Below are 22,179 nucleotides of genomic sequence, written 5' to 3'. Positions count from 1 at the left end.
AGAACCTGATAAAATGTCTTTGTGATTCAAAGTTCTGGAGAGTCCTGAGAACCTGGCAATGATCCAGTCTCTGGAGTGGCTTTTATCTCTGCTTCTCGAGTGAAAAGCATAAACACCACTCAGCGATTACCCAGCAGGCTGGAGTAGCAAATGCTGCTATCTCCATCACGGCTGCATTTGTCCTTACACAATTAACCACTTAACCTGTGAGAGCTGTCTATGGATTTCAGTGTGAGTGCTACCCTTCCTTTTCTCCTTCAGGACAAGGGCATAGACAACCTACTTCAAACACCAAGAGTCAGTGCTTTTTCCTATCTGTGGTTTCACAGAGGCTGTAACACAATGTAAAGGGTCAGTAATCATGTCAATCTTTCCTTTCCCGGAAGACATTATTCCCCTGAAGCCAGGCATGCAGCTCCTTCTGATGCTTTTTATAAATAAACTGCTTGTTTGTAAGTTCTCCGCTTGAACAGAACTATTTAATTCACCTCCTTTTGATGCTTCAGTGTTCATCTCAAATTGCTGCATGAACGTAAGAGGTTTCCATTGAGATTCGCAGTTGTAAAAGTATACAGTATTTTAGGCTGGCCACTTCAGCTAGCGCAGGGAGGTATAAATTGCACTGAATCTGCTCAGCCCAGCATGGCTTGTGCAGTTTGCCTTTAGGTCTTTGTTGGCCTGGACTGGCCTCCTAGCAAAGAAAGATAGTGGCTACTTTTCACTGTTACAGAACACCCAGCAGTCTGGAACAAATTTAAGCCCATATCGTAAGGCTTACAACAGACATTTTTAGATCCAGGGTCCAGGATGATGCGGGGAAAAAGTGTGCCTGGATTCAGTGATAATGAGGATTTTGGTTGAAGCTGGTCTCCTGGCATCACCCACTCTTATGGGTGTTCTTCTACCTTATGGACTACAGGGAAATAATATACAACTGCTGATTTGTGCTACAGTGGCAGCGCTTTTTCTCAGAGCTGAGGGATGCTGACAAAGAGAATATCACTGAAAAAAAAATAATAGTACTTACTACTTCAAACCAGAGTGGCAAGATAACTCTAGAAAAAGGAAGTTAGTATCATTTTGTGCCTACAATTGAGGTCAAATGGAATGAAATGACTTGAGATAACACAAAATTCAGGGAACTGAATTAATGTCAATGTGCCGCATGTTGGGCTTGGCTTAAGTCACTGACAATACCATATAGAACAGGAGTCAATGTTGGAATTTGGGGTTTAAACTACGGAGGTACTGACTCGAATGTACCTTGCTCCCTGGCACTAGCTGTATTTTTCAAAGAGCCATTGAGCAGCATTTTGGCAAGGCAAGCCTCTTAAAAAGTGGAGTAGCCATGGGTCATGACAAGTATATTAGTGGCTCCTTTGACCCAGGGAGTATTAAGCATACCACAGGAGCTGAGAAATACAGGTGTGATGGGCTGTGGGAAGAAACCTTCTTACCTTCACTTGGTGATAACTGCTTCTTAGCTAGGGGATTCTGCAGCACTGCTCCAAGTCTGAGAGACGCTCGTGGAGAAGTTGGAGCTGTGGTATGGTCCTATATATCTAGAAGTGTCAGAAAGCCTTTTGAGGGTCTTATTTTCACATGGACTAGGTTATTTCCTTTGAACACCTCTTTACTGAGTACTGTTATGGATGTCGCTCACTGTGGGGAAGAAGGGGAAATTGTGAAGGAGTGTAAGGAGTTGCTGTTTGTCTTTTGCTCTTTCAGCACAAATAGAAGCCCCCTTCTATGAGGAGTGGTGGTTTCTGCTGGTGATGGCTCTCTCAAGTCTGATTCTCATCCTGTTGGTGGTGTTTGCATTGGTCCTGCATGGCCAGAGCAAGAAGTACAAGAACTGCAGCACAGGTAAGACATCATCTCTGCGCTGTACACATACTCTCAAGAGCTGCAGGAATTAGAAATGTCCTCCCTTTGAATCTGTGATTTCATCAGCATGGACTCTCTTTATAGGTATTTTGTTTGGCAGAAGACTTGGATATTTTTACTATCTAATTTGGTAGAAATGGCTTTTGCCCATAGCTTTACTGGGCAAAGAGTGCTGGATCTTATCAGGTTTTGGAAGTTAACCAGCCATGGGCTTGGACAGGACAGCATCTGGAAGTCCCAGGGACTGTAGCAAAAGCCAAGGAGTCTGGGTCAAATGCTTGGCAGAAGACCACAGCTGAGACATAAGCTGAGACTTTATTTAGCTTAGTTGTCATTCCCTGATAGATGGGGAGAAGAAGGGTTCTGCTTTTCCATGTCCATACCCAGTGCAAATATCCTATGCCTGTATGTGTAAGGACTACATCATAACTCTTTTACATTAAATAGGGTGCCCAGCATCTCACATTCATTCCCTAAGCCAAGCTACAGTTATTGGGCTGGGACCAAGGAGCTTAGAAGTCTTTGTTATCTGGACCTGTTAAACTTTAAGGCACCATGAGCATCTAGCTTAGAATTTTCCTTTACTTACAATTTTTACCAGTCTCCTTTTTGAAAGGAAACAGGAACTACCTGCTCTGTAACTAGGAATGTTAAAAGAGTCCCCTTTCAAAGCACCTTGTTCTGGAGCACTGAATATTGTTCTGAACCTTTTCTTCTTCTTACATGGAAGGGTTGTTCACGTGTGTTAATTCTCAGATAGCCTTCTCCACCTCCAGCAAGAAATTGCTCTGCTGCTAGAAGGTACCAAAAAGGCACATTAATGAGTAGGATCAGGTGGATGAGTCTTTGCACTACCCATTCTGAGGGATTAATGTAATGAAGGAGTCTTGAAAGAATCTTCCAGGCAATATTTAGCAATTCAGTCCCAAAGAGAAGATCTTTTCTTTCTTTATAATTCACTTCTAAAAAGCGTTAGAAAATCAGATTTTAGTCCCATGCGATATGAGATGAAAGAATACCACGGCATTTTACCAAGTTAATGCTATTACATATTTGTATGCATAGCTCATAGGAAATCGCTCATCTTCTTAGTTTTGCTCAGTGTTTGGGGGACAGACATGAAAAGACAGGTCTGACCTGTACTGTCAGATATCAGTGTTCACACTGAGTCTTAATGTAGCATTGAAATTGAAGTTGAGGATAAAGTACCTGTCTGCTGCAAAGTGGCAATGTGCAACCGGTCTTTCTCCCCAGGACACTAGCTGAGCTCACACCTTTGGGATTATAAAGAAGAGCATGGGAAAGAATAAGCTCTTGCTATATTTGATCACCAAAAAAAAAAAAAAAAGGTGTACTTTGCTGTATTTTCCCTGTTCTGCCAGTCCCCTGTCCTTTTCCCTGCCTTATGTTGTCTGGTGATGTCTCACACCTATGTCTTACGCTCATTACAGCTCTGACATCTTTTTCCTGTTTGCTGCCCACTGACCCTTTCTCTTTCTTTGCTGTCTTCTTGTCCTTCCTTTTTAGTTTTATTTATTTATTTATTTATTTGCATATCCTAGTTTTACTTTCTCTTGCTTTCTTTCCATCAGCATAAATGGGATTCTTGTCACCTGGTTTAGGGCATCTTCAGTGGCTACCTGAATTACTCACCTGTATTCCATTCATAGACAAAAGACAAGAATAATCACATGTGGAGCACTGTTCATTTGCATTATTTTAGATACCTCCAAGTGAAACACATCCATCCATGACTCCTTTCATCCCCTCTTTTGGCTCCTTCTTCCTTTTTACATTCCTGATACGCTCTTTTCTTTCACTTTGTACTCATTTGCCAGTAACAAAGGTAAAGAGATTTTCAGAAAGAATAATAATGTCATAAAACATAAAGAAGGGGAAGATAGCGACTCCTTACAGTTGTACTTGGGGGAAAAATACCCATGTTTCAGCTGAATTTTTCATTGCCTGGCTCCAGGTAAAACCATCTCCAACGTGGAAGAGTCGGTCACCTTAGATAACGGAGGCTTCACTGCCCTGGAGCTCAACAGCAGACACCTAAACATCAAGAGCACTTTCTCAAAGAAAAATGGAACCAGGTAAGAAGCTTGGAACACCATGCTCCTGGAAATGGCTTTTCATCTAGGTTCAGGCAGCTGTTAAATAGACAAAATTAGACTGTTGTCTGGAGGATCTAGGGAGAACTTTACTACCCGAGTCACTGCCCTAGGCTGAGGCTGGCTTCTAAGCATGATTTAATTGTATTTTTAACTGTGTCATTTCAGAGAAAAAACAGTATCCTATACACTCACCTACTGTTTCCTAGGTCTCCACCTCGCCCAAGCCCGGGAGGGCTGCACTACTCTGATGAGGATATCTGCAACAAGTACAACGGAGCCGTGCTGACCGAGGGCTTGGGCCTGAACGAGAAGACCTTAGAAGTATCAGAGTCAGAAGTAAGTGTTTGCCTTTGCCTTGCCAAGTGCTTACCAATTTTCCCCCCTTAATCATGGAAAGTCTTTGAAATGCCATTCCCATGCCTGCCTTATACCGTTGTCATTATTTGTCTGTCTTGGTGACTTTAAAATGTCCTATTCCTCGGGCTGTTCACATCACATTTTAAAATTAAAATGTCCCAAGAGGGAATCACAAACAGGACCCAGCCAGGGCAGATTCCAGATCTGTCCTTGGCAGATATTCACAGTTTTCCAGTGTTACACAGAAAGGCAAACACAACCAGTCAGTCAGCGTGTGCTGACTCCTCTGGTAAGGAGCTGCACATCCCCTTCTGCGCATGGACTGTAACGATGGAGTGTTTTTGGGCAAACAAGTACATGCTGCAAAACAACCAGCTGGCTGCAGCTACTGCCTGGACACGCTCTGGATGGCTGCAGTGACTGAAGTATGGGATGTGCTTTGAAGTTTTCACAGTGCCTTTTTTAGACAGCTGCAGCAAACACTAAGCTTCGGAAGTGTGGTCTTCAGTGGTGATAACTGCTGCCTGTGCTACAGGCACAGTGGGAGTAAGTGAAGAATGAGTAACCTGCCAGGGATAGCAATTGCTGTGAGAGCCCAGCATTCAGGTTTCGAAACACTCCAGTCCACAACATTAGGCTAGCACTAAAGGAGCCTTCTGCTCGGGTTGCTTTCAGACACTGTTCTCCAAGGAAGGTGGTTGTATGCCAGCATTATACCTTTGGCTGTGCCCTATCTCACGTCCCCTTTAAGAAGAAGTAAAGTGATTTTGGTCTGCAGAAGCCCAACAGTGGCCATGGGTGAATAGGCAGACTTCAAGGGACGTACAGAAAGGTAAATCTGTCTCTCAAATTGTGTGTTGTCAGCTGAGAGCCTGACGAATCTGAGCTGACAGCACAAGAAGCGAGCAGTGGGCCAAACCACTCCAACCCTTACCCTTCCAGCAAGAATAAATCAAGAGCAGCAAGTAGTGAAAGAAGATGACAGTTTTCATCTGTAGCTTTTCTGCACCTGCAGCTACAGCTGCTTTTCCTGGCCACCTAGCTCTCACCTCCTGTTAATTACCACGGACAGCCTGCTGCTTTGTGCTGCCCTATGGCCGACCCAGCGTGTCGGCAGCTTTCCTTGGTGTAGCTGGAGCTGCTGTCTGCGCGAGGCACAAGTGTTACCTCCAGATTAAACCCACAGTGCTTTGGTCATGTCACTGTAACAACCCAGCATTAAACCTGTCATTAAAACAGTTCGCTGAGCATGATCGTGAATTTAGCTCTAGCACCTTCTGACATTAATTTCAATGCCCCGTGTGGTATTTCCTGGTAATGCGCAGAAGTTGTCTTACAGGGTGTCATTACTGCCTTCTATATGCACTGTTTGTGCAACACAGAAGAAAGTGGGGTTTGTTTTGTTTTGTTTTCTCATGCTATTATTAATATTATTTATTTACTGTGTATTGCTGTCAAGCCTGAAGGTCTCAGTTGAGATTCTTGTGTTTTCGTGAATCTGTGTGTGCATGTGAGTATGTGAACAAAATGTGCCTCCTGTTTTTCCTTGGGGCTTAGATATGCAGCCCTTCTGTATAATGTCTTTGATGCTTGCTTTTTTTTTTTTTTTTTTTTTTTTTTTTTTTTGTGGGGAGTGCTTTTAGGCATGAAATGTTAATAGGCTCCCAGTAGAGGTAGCAAGAGGAGATGCTGCCTTTTGATCAGCCTGAAAATGCTGTTTACGTTGGCTGGTATAGACAGGAGGTGAGGGTGGAGGGGGGCAGAGGTGGCTGTAGATATTTGACCGCTCTGTTTTCAAATATTTGTGTACCTATTAGCTCTTCCTGTTTGTCTTTGCTGTTCTTTTGGTTTCTGTTCTCAAAGGATATCTTAACAGACAAGCTGTTTTCTGAGAGTTTCAGAATCTCCATCTCTTTTAGCGGGCGAGGGTGTTTCCTATTATATGAAAAGTTAAAGATATCTTTTTTTTATATAGGAGCTCCACACGTTTGGTTCTTTCCAGCAAAGGAGGGTGGGGTCCTGATGCTGTTTTCCTCTAATACGTCTTTGTGTGGAGCTCAAATTTCACTTAATACAATGCACATAAGGGCAGGCAAGGACAAAAACTGTGCTTTTGCTTTCAACCCACGTGTCATCTTGTTGCTTCTCAGTTTTACCCCTATTGCCTGAGGTGTCAAGATTTTACATGGAAAAGAAGGGAGCTCGCTGGCTTCAAGTCTCGTGGGGTTTACTGAACATGAAGAAGAAGTTTGTGAGAAACTCTCAGGCTGACTGACTGCATTTACAACACAGCTGCCTGGGAGCTTTCCTCTGAGCTCCCTCCTGAAGAGGAGAACAAGGGAGAAATGACGAGAAAATGTAGCAGACCAAGCAGTACTCTAAAATTCATAAATCAAGTGGTTAACTTACTCCATGTCACGAAAGCCAAGCACCAGTACTGTTAATGAGGTTAAAGTAGTTTAATTGGCAGGTATGGAGCAAGAGAGTGCTAAAAGTGTAATTTCTAAATGATTAATAATAATAGGCTTTTAGATAATGAGTCAAGTGGACAAAGCTCTGGACAGACAATCTGAAGAAATTTGGTGTTCACCACGTGCAGAAACTTGATGATATATCTGCAGTGTCATCCAGCCATGGAAGAGCAGTTTTACTGGGGGGTAGGGAAGGGTGTTGTATGTTTGCTTGCTCTCATGCATCTTTTTGGTCTCGAAAAACTGTTTTCAGGAGATAACGTTCTCACAGATTGCACCCAGTATCAGTCAGTGCTGACTGCTGGCAATGCTCTGGTCTTCCAGGCTGCTCTCTACAGTCTAACTGATTTTCCCTTTCTCATATTATAAGTTCCCACTTAACATTTGTTAGGGAAAATGATTTAACTCGTTTCCAATAAAGTTCTCAAGTGATTTTGACAAGTTGGGCACCATGTGGAAGTCAGCTGCAGATGACACATTCAATGAGCAAGGGCTGCCATGTCCAGAGAAATCTGTTTGCCCTTCTAGGTCATCTCATCTCTTACAGCATATGCACTTCATGTCAACCAAGAGAAGCTGCTGCTATCTACGTTTTTAGAAATAATCTCCAAAAGCCGCTTCTCCCATAATTTAATATAAATATAAACTTACATAATTGGAACTATTTTCAAATTTCCCATGGACTAAGCTAGCCGGCACTGGTGGCTGTTCTGCCTCCGAACAGCATTTGTGCATTCTGTGCTATCAATAAAATACGTAAAAAGCCTCTCATTTTCTGTATTTATTGTTGCATAGGCATCCACGCACCCCTGGTTGACAGTCGGTAATGTCACAGTACACCCAATCGTGCTCCAGCCTATGGAGGTTTCCAAGGTAACAAAGCCACAGCCGCACTGAAGGGCGACGCAGAGCGGGGAAAATGGAAAAACAAAGCAAAAAGCCCTGCAGCATTTCTGTTTACTCAATAGTTTAAAAAACACTAGAAAGTAATCCCCTAGTATAAGCTGTCTGTATTGTCATGCAGAACGTTTATCTTTCTAGTGCTTGATTTTCATCAGGGCAGAGGGGGATGTAGGACTGTAATTTGGAGAATTCCTTGCTGGTCAGGGCAGTTATTAGTACCTTGTTCGAAGTAGACCTTAGAAGATACTTTGGAAACATGGCCAGATTAATCAGATCCTGCCTATTTTGAAGGAAATGTAAAGAAAAAACAATGTATCAAGACTAATGAGTAGGTTATCCTTTCCAGCGTCAACACAAACAAAGGTGAAAGGCTGAAGTTAGATGATGCTTGTGCAGGTACACAAGTTTCATGCAAGTCCCTTCTGAAAGGCACTGGCCTTATTTACACTAAATTAGTATTCTCTTTCAGTAGGGATAATGGACTAATTAGCGGACAGATTATCAGCAGGTGGCCTAGTTTTAAATTCCCTCTTTCTGTTCATGGCAAGTCCAAGTGACACTATTTCAAGTGGCAGCAGCCCATCTAAAAGTGTTCCCAGTATTTCTCCTCTTTATTATGTTGACTTCTGGCAGTCTCAGAAGGATTTGGCTTGGGTACAGAAATTATATTAGTTTTGTGGGTAAGTATTTTCTCCTAGCAGTGGACAGAAATCAAGTGGCTGCATCGGTGTTGTTATACCTAGCAAGTAATGAGTTTGCTTTCTGGATACAGCTGCTTCTCAGCATCTCTTCTTAGATCTCTTGCCCTTTTAACCATCTTTATGTTTCTGTACATCTGTGGGGTCATCAGAAAGACCACTAAGTGTGTTTTTTTGTTTGTTTGTTTTTAGTGTGTCACCTTGTGACACCTCAACTAAGCTGATGTGATCCCTCTCTTCAGCAGGGGCTTGTTTCTTTGGGGGTGGCTGAGCGTGCCCAAGGCACTAAGACTGACTTTGGACTGGGGAAGGAGTCAGAATACATGGTAAGGGCAGTGGTAGCATTGTACCTTTGATAGAGGGAGCCCATCCATGGCGTCTGGGAGCTCAATTACAAGTTTCTGGTAATAAACCATAGCCACCTGCCTCTGCTCAGGATGCAGAGACTTTTCTTCTGGGTGCTGCCATCATCCCCCAGATCCCCACGCACTTTCTACCTTAACATCAGACTGTGAAGCTGCAGCATAATGTTTGGAGATGTAGGCTGGTGCCAAGTGCAACTTGTTTCTTGATAGGAACGAGGAAATCAGATCTGCAGGAAAGGTTGGTTGCCTTTGCAGCTGAGGACTGGCCTGCCCAAGCTGTTGCCCTCCCTCCCTGTCATGCTGCCACATCTGCAGTCATCAGAGGCGCTTTTGTTGGAGCGCCTTACAAAACAGACAGGGCAGTGCTGGCAGGATGGTTCCTGCAGCAGTGCCAAGACTCTGGAAGTGCTCTCTGCACCCACTGGCTGTGAAGTATTCCAAATCTGGGGATATTCCAGGCATGCTGCAAAAACCACCTGTTCAGGATGGCCTTTGGAGAGAGTCTGGTGTTGGCTTCCTGAGGTTGGCAGCTGGTGCAAAGGAGGGTTTTTCTAGGTGATAGACTTGCTGGGTTCCTTCTGGAATAATTGTTAAACGCTGGTGGGGTTTTGTTGTAATATTAATTACGTGTCAAGGCACCTGGAGCTTCACATTCATAAAATAATCAAACGAGGTAATTCTGAAAAAGCCAGAGCATGGTTAACAGCAGAAGGGAAATTTTGCAAAGCTGTTAAGAGTTGCGTTGCTCAGGCTTTTGGAAAACTCTGGGAAATTTTTCTCATCCCTGTCCATCACCCACTGTGTTGGAAAACGTTCACGAAGTAGTATTGAAGCAGCTATCTAAGCAAAGAAGTAGGATGATGGATGCGGTGCCCTTTTCAAATGATGGTTTGCAAGGCATTTGAGGGTTGTTCTTCAGAGACCATTAAAAAGGAGCTTCAGAGAAGATGAGACTAGTTGTGTGGCAGGCAGGATCAAGGAGGATGTGTGTTTGCTGTGGGGTGTCATAGATCAGAATGATACCAACTTTTTGAAACTAATTGCAGCAACTAACAGTTGCGAGTTGCACTTACCCATCTCTCTCTTGTATGTCTTAGGCAGCCACCGCTTTGATATTTAATTGCCTTTTGAATTGGCTATGCAGATTATCGGGAGAAAAAAAGAAAAAAAAAAAAAAGAGAAGTGAAAGCTTTTGCATACTCAAACAAGAGATTTTGAGGGAAGGCGTGAGATATGGCAATGACTGAGTAAATGTTTGTCTGCTGTATGGGATGTGGCTGTTATCGGTGGGAATGTTACTGGGAACAGAAGGAAAATGTGCGCTCAGATACAGTGGCCAAGGCTTTGCTGTGGTCTCTCTTCAGAGGAGATGGATGAGCCCTCTGTGCTTCCTCCAGCTGCATCACAGCAGTGGTACGGGGGAAGGGGCAGGCACACAAAGCCGATCTGGTTGCATCTCAGTAGAGTTCCTCAGCTCCAGCTAGACGTTGATACAAGCTTTGAAGCTACCAGGCACTGTGTGTAAATGTTTGAAGGGCCAAGATCTTCTCTGAACGCTGACCTATATGTGAGCCATGTCAGGAGAGTGACCCCCTCCTTCTGGCAGTTCTTTCCCAGATTTTGCATTTCTGTTTTCCTGTATCGCTGCTGGTTGGGTGCGTTGTTACACCACCGATAATCAGCTGGAACATACAGAATGGAGTTGTTTGCCTGAAATAAACTGCAATTTTGCTTAATTCCCTTTCAGTGATATAACTAATTTTCAATATTTAATGGGGCTTGCAAGCCAGACTCGGAGCACTGTGCAGGTGCCCTGATCTGACCAGCATAAACAACAACACGTCTGGCTAACTTGTATGCATTTGCATGAGAGGCATTCTGTCAGTCCTTGCAGCAGAAGAAGACAGATTCTCAATTGCTGTCGTAATTGCAATCTTTTTGATTATATGGTTGAAAGCTGTTGGTTTCCCTACAGTGTCTCTACCCTTCTCAGCATCTTCTGTCAAAACAGGAACTTGTAGCACTTGCAGCAGTGTTCTGCGGTGAATTAGAATGGATTTTTCTGCATCTCTTAGCATCAGAGATCATTGGGGAACCTTCCCTCTAGCAACAAAGCCTGGCTAAACCAGAGCAGTTGCTTCCTTCAGTCCAGAATGTATTACACTTGGATTACAACCCACCTTACCCTAAAATTACAGCTTTTGTCAGCTGCTGATATTAAACTTCTCTGATTTCTTTTAGAGCAGAGCAAGCTAAATCACAGATGCTAATGGCTGATTTTTTTCCCCCTGCTCCTCCAGGCCACTGACTCGGATTACGAAGATGAGCTGCCCAAGCACTCCTTTGTGAACCATTACATGAGCGACCCCACGTACTACAACTCCTGGAAGCGGCAGCAGAAAGGGGTGAAACACCCGGCGTCCTACAGATACGAGGAGTGCGCAGCCAGCGAGACAGAACCCTATTTCCAGACTGTCATCACGACACAGAGCTCAGGAGGGGTGTACACCCCAACGGGACAGCCCGCACCCGGCTCCCGGACTCCAGTGACAGGGTTCTCCTCCTTCGTCTGACACGGGCCGGGAGAGAAGAGCCCAGGCGAGCCGCCGGCAGCACGCGGGGCGCCCCGTCGCAGCGACCGCGTGCGCGTGGCCGGGGCGGTGAACTTGGGGGTGATAACTTTCTCTATCAGGGTAGAGCGGATGGGAACACGAATGAGGCTGTTTTGGTTTTGGTTTTCCTTTTTTCCCGAAGACAATCAACTCTAAAAGTACGGAGCTGAACTAGCCGAACCTTTGTTTAAAAAAAAAAAAAAAAAAAAGGAAAAAAAAAAAAAAAAAAGGAATTCTGCAAAGTGATGATTTTAACCACTTGTGAATAGTAGGGGTTTTTTAACCACTTTTTTGTAACACTGCTTCAGGAAGCAGCTCCCGTGCCCTTCTCTTCCCTCTTTCTTTCTCTGCCCTCCTCCTATCCCATGTCCAACAAGGAGGTGAATTCCCTAGATGCAATGAGTGACTTTGTGATGTGATTTGACGAGAGAACATAAAACCTCCCAGGCTCCTTTTGCTTTACTCTCTTTATTTTTCTTTTCAATTTTTCCCTACCATCAGGGTCAAGTAGGAAAACACAGAGAAGGGACAGACTTTGACGTGAAAAGCAGACCCCTCCTCTCCCCTCTCCCCGTGGCTGCTCCCCACATTAGGAGCACTGGCTGATTCACTTAGGCTCAGATGTGTCACTGTGTCTGCTCTAGGCTCACTACTGGTGTCCGTATGCTGAATTGCTGACCTGCTTTCCTTTCTTGTTCAAATGGGGCCTGCTGCAATCTTTAAATATTCCAACTCCAGGGCCTCTAGAAGAGTTGATGGCTCAAAAGAGCACTGTGGGCAGCAGTGGGTGAAGCAAGTGGGAAGAATTCAGATGCGAGGTCGATTTATTTTTGGTGTGGCTCTAATCCTCCCTTGTGGACTGCATGTGCCATTTGAATTGTTCATTTTTTAAAAGTCAAGGGACACAACCCAGCAAGCCAGAGGAATCTTTCAATTAAGATTGCAGGGACAAGCTAGAGCATCTACTAATTGATGAGGTTTTTGATCATGAAAGTTATCCTGCCCTGTCAATAGAAATTGAGCATCCTTTCTTGCCCAGACTCTGCAGTACTGCTTGCTGATCTGTAAAAATGGTACACGGTAGTTGGGTTTGTTTGATTTTTGAAGCCACGTCACACGGCTTGGGTGAGTTTTGGTGTCCACAGGTGCCTTTTATTGATTCTTCAGCTTCTTATCTAGGAAAAGCAACAAAGTGTCTCCAAATAAAGCTAACACATTTTTTTCAAGCATTGGGGTCATGAATTACCTTGTGCACATTTACAGGCTGATTTGTGCACTTGAAGCTACAGGCTTTGGAAAGAAGAGGGAGATGGTTTGTTTATTTTCCTTCCTTTTGTACAGCTTTATTTTTGTTTTCTGTCCTTTTCCTGAGTCTGCCATGTTTAGCAGCATGTTCTTTGTTCACATGAAAATTGTCAGGGGTTTAAAGAAACCGAGTCCAGCCCTTGGACCTAGCAGCAGTCCTGAATCACTACGCTTTTTACTGCGAGAGTTTGAAAGGTAAATTTGGAAGGAGGCACGTCCTTGCCACTCCAGCATCTGGCATTTCCTCCCAGGTGGATGTAGGTCAGCCAGGAAAGTTGGCATCCTGCTACTTGCTAACGTCGCATCGGGGCACGTGTGGGCACTGCTCCTATTGCAAATTGTCCCTGTCCTCTCTGCAGGGCTGAGGGACAGCTGTGGCACTGCCTGGTGGTGTCTTCAAGGCAGGCTGCTGAAACCAACCTAACGCTCATTTCAGCAGCTGCCTGCCCCCGCCTTTTGGGACTGGTTAGAAGTAGCCTGGTGGCACCTCACATGGACAGGGAAGGTCCAAGGGCATGCTCAGCCTTGCTGTCACCTTTCAGTGCCTCTCAGACAGGGCAAACCAATTCAGAACTGCCTTTACTCTCTGGCACTACCTCTGAGCACTGCTGCCCTTGGTGCATACAGATTCTGGATAGCATTGGCACTGGATTGCTGTTCTTTTCCACAGGCTCCAGAAAGAAAAAGGTTCAGAACCGAAAACTCTGGTGGGTGTGTTTAAGTGCTTTTGAGGTTGGGATAATTATCCACAGCTCATTAGATAACAAGTGACTTGCAAAGGTACAAGCTTGAGCCAAAACCCTTGTGAGGCACCCCCTTCTCTGCACCTGGGTAGGATGTGTGTGGGATGGAGAAGAGGCTCCAAAGAGGATGATGTGAAGAGGAATGCAAAACAAACAAAAAAACCCTGCTGCCTTCTGTGCACTTTGACTGTTCTCTTAAGCCATATGGACTTTGCTTTAATTACTGAACTGAACAAAAAATTGTTCAGTCTGATTATTTTTTGTTTGTTTCTTAGGCAAAATTATCTATGTGACTTTCTGATTTGTTTTCTTTCTTCCTTGTTATTTTCTGCATCAGATTACGTATTTTGAACTTCTTGTTATATATACGTGGGACACAACAATGCCGTTGATGTTGGAATTTTAATGGGGCTTAACTCCAACAGAGGTAGTGCCATGGGAGGAACCTTTCAAGGATCACTAAGGGACCTAAAGATCTAGTTTAGAATAAGGTAGATCAAATGTTGAAGACATTGCTCCAAAGGATAGTGTTGTGTGAGTAGCTCCATACCTCCTGAATATTGTCAGATCTGAATTGATATAAGGTGAAGTTACTCCTTAGGACTGTTCTGATATCACATTGAGAAAAAGGGCAAGGAAACCATGGGGAATAAAGAAAAAGGACTTTGTGGCCACAGTTTGACTGAAGGAAAACATGGGGAGCAGTACAGTCTGTACAAAGTGAGGAGAATAAACAATCCCTTTTTTTTTTCAGTGCCATCTGCAACAAAAGTGCTTGTGCTTGCTGTGGGCCTGCTGACATGGCTGTATGGCCCTTTTCTTCTGACTGCCACCAAATGAAAAGGTTAGATTGGATTCCTTTAGGACCCGTTGATCTGAACAAAGCCATTTCTGTTCCATTCCAGGCTATTATCACTCCTGGTTTTGTTTTGTTTAGGAGTTGGCTTTTTGTACGTGTGGGTTTATTTTACATAGGCATTCACTAATCATGGACATGCACTACCCTGCTCACTCCTAAGATGAGAGGAGGATATACGTTCTCCTGCCCAGGACGTGTATAGCTACGTGCATGATGCCTGTGCCTTCCTATTCATATGCTGCACTTGCAAAATATGATGAATAGGTAGGTTTTATTTACCTCTAATATCAGGTAAATTGTTCTATCTAGAAGGAAACACTCCATCAGTTAGCAAGAAAAGCTCTCTTTCATAGCTGTAATCTTTGGGAATTACAGCTTTGAAATATAACTTTTAAACATTAGCTGTCATGTTACAATAACTTCACCCATCAAATCTACTTCTGTTTCCTTTTTTCTATTTAGAACAGTCTTGAAAAATGAAGGCTTCTATGGAAAACTCTTTGTTAGGATATTTTATCTGTATTTATTTATTTACTTTGCCTTGTTTCTCAGGTCTCTGGGTGACTGTTATTAAAAAATAAAAACAGTGCTATGAAATGACCAAGGGAGACATTTTAGGGAACAGTTTAACAGGAGCTCATTTTTCATGCAATAGCCATGGAAATATCCCATTCGCTGCAGGAAAAGAGTGCCCAAGCCTTCGCCCCCCTCCCAGGGCTGAGCTGACACCAGCCATCAGTCAGCGATGCTCGCAGCCCTCCCCACGGGACTGAGGATCGGCTCAGCGCTATTACAAACCATGTGCACAAGTGCATATGGAACGAAGGAGCCTCCCACAGCCCCTGGTATTGTTCCAAGCCACTGCCAATGGAGCCTTTTTGTCCTCCAAAACTCCATCTCTCACATGGAGTGTCCCCAGCCAGAGCCTGCTGCCTCAGGTGGGGTATTTTCCATTCCCATCTCAGTGCTCTGAGGTTGGTGCAAGGCTGGTGCTGCTGGGGTGCATGGGGCAGTGGTGGGAAGGGACAGGAGGGGGCACTCTCCTACTTCAGTCAGTGACAGCCTCTCCTTCCCCATCCTGGGAGTCACCAGCTGGAAACTGCTTTGGGAGGAAAGCAGGGAGTGGGGGCAACATGCAAGGCAAAGGAGTTCAGCAGCACGTACTAAAGGAATCACACTGTGGCCAGTGACCCCAGTTTGGAGGCAGTTGGTATTACTGGAGAAGAAAAGGAGAAAAGGAAACTAATCCATTACCCAAAAGATTTTTTTTTTCTCATCATTTGGAGTGCTAAAAGCAGTGATGCTTTGCAGATGGGCCAAGATCTCATTTCTCCTGCGTATACCCAGGTCTCTGCCAGAAGCTGCTTTAGCAAATTTTAGAATAAATATCCATGTCTGTCGTGAGGTGGGGTTACATTTATTATCCTTGTCATTGCTTCCCTCAAGAAATCCATTGGGTCATCCAAAGATTATCCAATCTGCTCTCCAAAAAGGGAGGAGAGAGCGCTGTTTATACATACAGAGCACTGCTATCTTTTCCCACTTGCTATTTTCAGACTAAACAAGGCAACCTATTTCAGAAAAATCTTTTTAGAGAGAGAATTTGTCAGGGAATTTTTAAAAAGAAAGAACTTTTGGCAGGGCCATTAGAAATCAGCAGCCCTAGAAACCTGAGACAGAAGAGAACTCGATCCCCAAACCCCCTATCTTTGGCAATTTCCTTTATCAGTAGTAGCCAAAAGGGCACATGCAATGAGGGATTATATTTGAAGAGGAAAAGCTGTCACAGAACGGTTGCTAGACAGGCAGGTTGTATTGTAAAGGAGTTTCATTCAGCCTGGAGTTCCTGCTAGTTCAATCACGTTTCTTAGGTTGTTTTTATAGGTTTTTGCCAGTGTGTGTGGAGTCCGTACGACATCCTGGTGTTACTAGAGGTCACGTGGGGAGAGGTTTGTTGCTGTTGAGTGTACACAGAAGCCACATGCATGACAATGTGGTTGTACAGAATCCATTAAAACCTCCTTCTCACAGAAAGCCACCCTTCAATTAGGAGCACGTTAACCCCGAGACTGAACAGATTGGGCTGGTCATGAGCCTTAAGCGGCTTCACCTGACAAGTCCCTTAATTTCTTCATATTTCTACGTTCCTCTTCTTCTCCCTCACATCTCAACCCCAGCCCTCCCAGACAAATAAAGTCGGTGTGGACTTTGTAGAGGTGCAAAGCTTGCCACCCACTCTAGTAGAGCCAGCACTGATAAGCACACAAGTGTCACGTGGGACAGGTGGGACGGGTTTGAGTAAGGGGCGAGGTACCTTTGTGGTTTGAGATTTGGGCACTGACTCAAAGTTTTTATCTTCTCGGAGCTGCCACCTGCCCATTTTAAATGGCTTCAGAGCCTCAAGACTTGACACGAAATTCATTATTTCGGTTGATTACTGTTTGATCACTGTGCACTTTCTCGGGGCTTGAATCACTGGATATAGAGACTGGAATGGGACTGCAGCACTTTATGTCAAAGTGTTCTCTGGTTTATGTCCGATTCTCTATGTCTGGAAGTGCCACCTTTCTGCTGGTGGTGTCCCATAGGACATATAGCACTCCCCAATTGGTGACGCTGAGCATGGGGGCAGTGGCGTGACCTGTGGGGATGTTGCAGCAGCTCTCGGGTAGCAGAAAGGTGCAAGAACACGGTGCTAGGGTGGCTTGGCAGCCGGTTGCTTTGCTACTCTCTGGATGGAGTCCGTCCTCTGATTTGGTATCTGCTGTCAGTTTAGGGGTAGGAACACCTTACCCAGCTGTTTCAGAGTTATCCTTTAGTGTACTATGGTTATTGGGCCGTTGCTTTTACTTCAGTGTCTCCTTGGGAATTTGCCCTGGATTTTTGTTTCACACCCCTCGTTAGCCTCACCTTCACCACTCCACTATTTTATATGAGAAAGTTACTTCTTCTTTTGCAAAATTGCTTCTAATTAAAAGAACCCTTTTTGAATGTGTGTGTCCTTGGTACTTTTATTGGTGGGGAGGTTGGGGGGGGGAGGGGGGGTTCAAGCCTCTTCTGTTATTTTTGGCTTGCAGAAATGTCTTGGTGCCTTGCCAGCATGCTCACGATTTAACAGCTCAGGACAGTGAAAATGTAACACGGGCTGAAATTCCACGCTGTTAGTTCTGGACTATAAAATCTTATAATCCCCTGCTGCTTTTCAGCTAAAATGGCACTCTCAAATAGTTTACACCCAAAATTTGATCAGCCTGAAATTTGTGGTGTTTGATGGTGATAAACTTCCCCCACATCTTTAGTACACGAGAGCTAAAACCCAGGGGGCCACCAGTTTGTATGATTTTGTCCCTTCACAAATATTTGTCATCCCCTGCAGCCCTGTAGCAGCCATTATTCAGGTCCCACAAGCGTGCTGATGTTGGTGAGGCCGGGCCTGATCTCAACCAGTGTAAATCCGTGTAGCTGCTATTCAGGAGTAATTGTGGCTTTACACAGGTGAGGATCAGGCCTAGAGGAGTAAACCAAGTGCAGCCAGGTTGGCTGCAGCTCTGCTGGGAGAGGCGATGGTGGGAAATCAATATTTTCCAAGTGGGAGATGGGGAGGGAGTCAAACTGCTAAGGAAAGAACTTTTATTTTCCTGCTTCTGAAAGGGATATTATAAACAATGCAGTGTTGTATAAATACAGGCAGCCCTCTGTGGCTGGTAGCTTGTAATAACCCAGAGGTATCAATGTACCCATTCTGAAGATGAAAATCCTTGCACTGTAGAATTTTGTGAACGAGACATTATTCTACAAAATTGCCAGAAAAACGCAGAAGTGCTTTTTTGAGGTCATTCAGCTCCAAAATGTATCATCCTCCTGCTTCCAGCCCTCACTCTTCTCGGGACACGTTTCCTCTGCACATGTTTTCGTGGTTAGGAGTGGAGCATGGCCATAAACACTGGAGTGGATGGGAAATCTGCCATGGTATTTGTAGCCTAAACAATACCAGAGAAAACAGATTGGCTTCCCGCCCTGCCCTGAACAGCAAAAGCAATGGCTTGAGTGAATCAAGTAATCTGAGCTTTCATTACTGGCCCTTTTCCTGCTATTTGTCTCATTTGTTTCCTCTTCTTACCCCTGCAGTTTTGCTCTGGGGTTATTTATTTTTCTCCTTGCTCCCTTTATTTTAAAATTTTAAGCCTGCCTCTTGTTTTTTATATTTTTCTCCTCATCTTGCTTTGTTAATTGTTTTCATTTTGAACCCACAGTTCCCACCATGTCAAAAGGAACTTTATCTGAACACATGCTTTTGTTCATTTTTCTTGCGCTTCCACCACATCCCAAGAAAAGGGGTCCTTTTGCTTTGCTGTGCCATTTCCTTAGAAATGTAGGCGATGAGCCCTGGCGATGTGGTTGCTGAAGCGTTGGTGCTGACTTCCCAGGCCTGTAAAAACCTCTGTTAGGTAGGCAATTGGCATGTGCATCGCTGTTTGTTAGGCAGGGCGTTATTAAGTCAGGTGAGTTCAATGCATGAAGTCATCCTGCAGAGTTTAGGCACGCAAATGTCTCAGCTGCCAATAGTGCTGACACCAATGAAGTCATTTGCAAAATTGGAGAATCTGCACCTATATATGGAAAAAAGAAAAAAGAAAAAAAAAAAAAAAAAAGCTGCAAATTATCAGTGCCTTACAGCGAAAACAGTGTGTCAGAGGAGGAAGCAACCAACGCCCATGATGTTATGAGAGGAGACTTCTCCATATTGTGCAACTTCTGCAGGCTGAGGTCACTGTTCGTGACCATGGGCCTTGTGATATGCACTTGAGGAAAGCAGCCGTGCAGTAGCTGCACAAATGGCTCTGCTATTCTTCACCCCAACCCTTGATAACATGAGACCGTGCCAATGCTTGTACTTTGTGCACTAAACAGAACGTGCAGATAAGGCTGAAAGGCGGTCCTGAAAAAAAAAGGCATGTGTAATATAGCCCGGGGCCTTGTGCCAAGAGTGATAAAAAGCCTTACAAATACAGGTGACCTCACCACAACCCTGTCAGACTGGACAGGATTAATATTCTTTGTTTAACAGGAGGAAATTGAGGCACAGGGCAGCTTTGCCTATGGGACCAAGCCGCAGTTTGCGTGCCCAAGTGGCCTCAGTTGCAAACGTCCTCCGTGCAGGGCAAAGAAAACCCATCTTTCTTACAAAACAGCAGGATGAGTTATTTTTGGGTCTCAATAAATTGTCTTTGTTTTCCAGTGCTATCACTCATACCATACCAGGGGAACATGACTGACCTAATTAGAGATTAATTCCAGCAGTACAAGACTCAACTGGTAAATACAAACTTTTTTTTTAATCTTGGGTTCTTTTTTTTGTGTACGTACAAGCACATCTGATTGGTACAAACACCCTGGAGGTAGGGGCCGGGGACGAGACGGGCAATTAAGAGTAATCAGAGAAGCTGAAATGTGGAAAATATGGGTTGAAGCAGGGCAAATTTCCAGACTGATTTGTGGGACTGTGACTTAATCGTCTGGGAGAACTTATCCTCTGGGATACAACCTCATGCAACCAGATGGAAATTAGGAAACATTTAACCACCTACCGTTGAAGTGACCGGGAAAAGAAGGTTTCAGCTTTTCAGTCTTCCATTTGGCAAAAGCCTTCCAGGCCAATTGATGAAGGTGCTTCCACTGATCCCCACCACAGAAGAAACAAAGAAAGTGAGAAGATGTCTGTGTTTCACTGAGCAGGTCAGGCTTAGCCCAGACAGCCCAGTGCTGGCTTTTAGTTACAGCAGAAACCCTCCAGCCAGGCGCGAGCAAGAAGCCTCCAGCTGAGCCTGCTGGGTTTCTCAGGAGGGATCGTGCCCGGCCTTCTTGGATAAGGCTCACATCCAACTCCCGCTGATAAGGAGCTGCTGGCAGTGAATGACTTGTGGGCCAAGCAGCCCTGTCATGCACATGCTGCCCGACCTGCAGTCGTGGTGTGCTCTAGGAAGAGCCACTGCAGCCCTGGAGCCTTGGGCCTAACTCTGCCCATGGGCCTCAACGCCCTGCTGAGAGCCGGGTCTGGCTCTGCAATCACCATATGTTCCTAACATGTCCCATGATATGGGGTGGGTTTGGGCTAAGGGGACCGTGGTGGAAAAGGCTGGGTATTGCATGTTTGGAGCTGGTGTCATTAAGGCCGTCCCATGATTCATTTACATATTTGTTTGTTTATCTGCCTGGGCAGATTTTGAAGCGGCTAGGCACAAATTGAGGTCACTGTGAATGTGGTGTTGCCCCTTCACCCTCGGATAGCTCTCTGTTGAGTGTACTTCATTAACAGAGGCTGCGGTGCAGAGAAGAGCTCTTCCATCGCACCAGACGAGACGTGCGAAGGATGGACCGTCCTTGGCGGGGCTGGTGTCAGAGAGCACTGCCACCCCCACGCTTCTTGTAATTGGCTTTATGTGGAGTGCCGGCTGTGGGTTGTAATTTTCTGCCTTTGCTAGGAAATTATAGAGGAGTGAAAGGGAGATGGGTTTTAGCTGCTGACGCTTCGGGAGCCTTCAGAGGTGTTACCAGAGTAAAGAGTTGTGTGCGTGGTGCTTGCCCATTGAGGCCTTTCTGGAGGCTCGTGTGAGAGCACAGCTGGTCAGAAATTTGACTTCAGGCAGAAGACTACAGTGAGATGAGAGGAACATAAGAAAAGAGTTGTTAAATGTGTGACAGTCAGTGAAGGGCAGTTTGTCAATGCAAATACTTTGTCCGTTAGAAGTCTGGTGTGTGTTACAGTATGTTTTTTTTGTGTGTATTTCTTTATTTTTTTCTTTTTTTTTTTTTCTTTTTTTTTTTCCCTAGCTTGTGGAAGAAATGTAAACCTTGGGGGTCTATGATACTGCTTGGGGTGGTCATCAGCCCAGTGGTCTGTGTCCATGCAGGACTGTTCTTCCCCTTGTGTTTCTCGGTCCTGTTTTTGCCAGCCGGGTGGTGGTAACATCACCTCTCCTCAGGGAAAGGCTGTGTGGTTTTCAAACCTCTGTCTCTCCAGGATTTTTTACAAGCAGAAGGGCATTTTCATTTGTCAGCCCCATTCCTCTGAAGTTCTGCATCTTCCATGCCCCATCAATTCAGTCATCAGTTCCCTGATGCTCCAAGATGAATTGCTGTTCCTGTGACAAGCCCATTTTTGCAGCTGTGACAATACCGGTGACTGCAACCAGCTATCACCACCCAAATCACCTTCTGTTTGTGTTAAGCGTGGTGACCAGCAGCTTGTGAATTACCCATACCTTCCTTGCTGCCCTGCCATGGGGAACAGGGTCACACTGAGCTCCCCCTGCTCGCCCTGAGGTACAATAGCACAGCCTTTTTACAGCTCCCTGCAGACAGCCAGGGCTCTCACAAGCTTCTCAAGTGCCCTTGGGCTTTCTTATTGATGGGAGAAGCAGCAGCACTGTGTTGGTGTCAGCATGAGGGTGATGTCAGGGGAGCTGAGGCCACGGCTGCTCGTGACCTGGAGGAAGAGGCTCTGCTTGGACCGTGCTGGTTCCTCTGTGGTCGCACGCCGTTAACCCTGGGAATGTGGCTGTGGCTGCAAACCATCCCTGTCTCGTGTGTCTTCTGTGACCCTGTGCACCAAGAGCCTGCTGGTCACCAGCGTGACTCTTACTGCTGGGGTTAACAGCTCTCACGGAGATATTGCTTATTAAGGAAACCATTAGCTGAGCTGGGAGAGGGGGAAAAAAGGGACAATTTTATGAATCACTCAAAATTAAGAGAATTGACATCAGCTCGGTGCAGTTATTTTTCATTTGTTTTAGCCTGTTTGCTGCACACCTGAGGTGGGAAGCACCCGGCACACTCCGGTCAGTACCGCAGGACTCTGGACC

General features: G+C 45.0%; 1 protein-coding gene across 5 annotated transcripts in view; it reads left to right on the top strand.

Moving 5' to 3' along the window:
* SDK1 (sidekick cell adhesion molecule 1) overlaps positions 1 to 17,308 on the top strand; it is a 398,013-nt gene extending 380,705 nt beyond the window's left edge. For all 5 annotated transcript variants that reach the window (XM_084536274.1, XM_084536275.1, XM_084536278.1 and 2 more), the window contains 4 exons: positions 1,729 to 1,866; positions 3,863 to 3,983; positions 4,211 to 4,340; positions 11,099 to 17,308. In XM_084536274.1, coding sequence (XP_084392400.1) covers positions 1,729 to 1,866; positions 3,863 to 3,983; positions 4,211 to 4,340; positions 11,099 to 11,371 — 662 coding nt within the window. In that variant the 3' untranslated portion in view covers positions 11,372 to 17,308. The remainder of the gene's footprint in view (positions 1 to 1,728; positions 1,867 to 3,862; positions 3,984 to 4,210; positions 4,341 to 11,098) is intronic.
* Positions 17,309 to 22,179: the final 4,871 nt, after the last annotated feature.

Source organism: Aythya ferina (genome assembly GCF_964211825.1).
Source record: "Aythya ferina genome assembly, chromosome: 15".
In the NCBI taxonomy this organism is placed as follows: Eukaryota; Metazoa; Chordata; class Aves; order Anseriformes; family Anatidae; genus Aythya; species Aythya ferina.
This window is presented reverse-complemented; position numbering and strand designations above follow the sequence as displayed.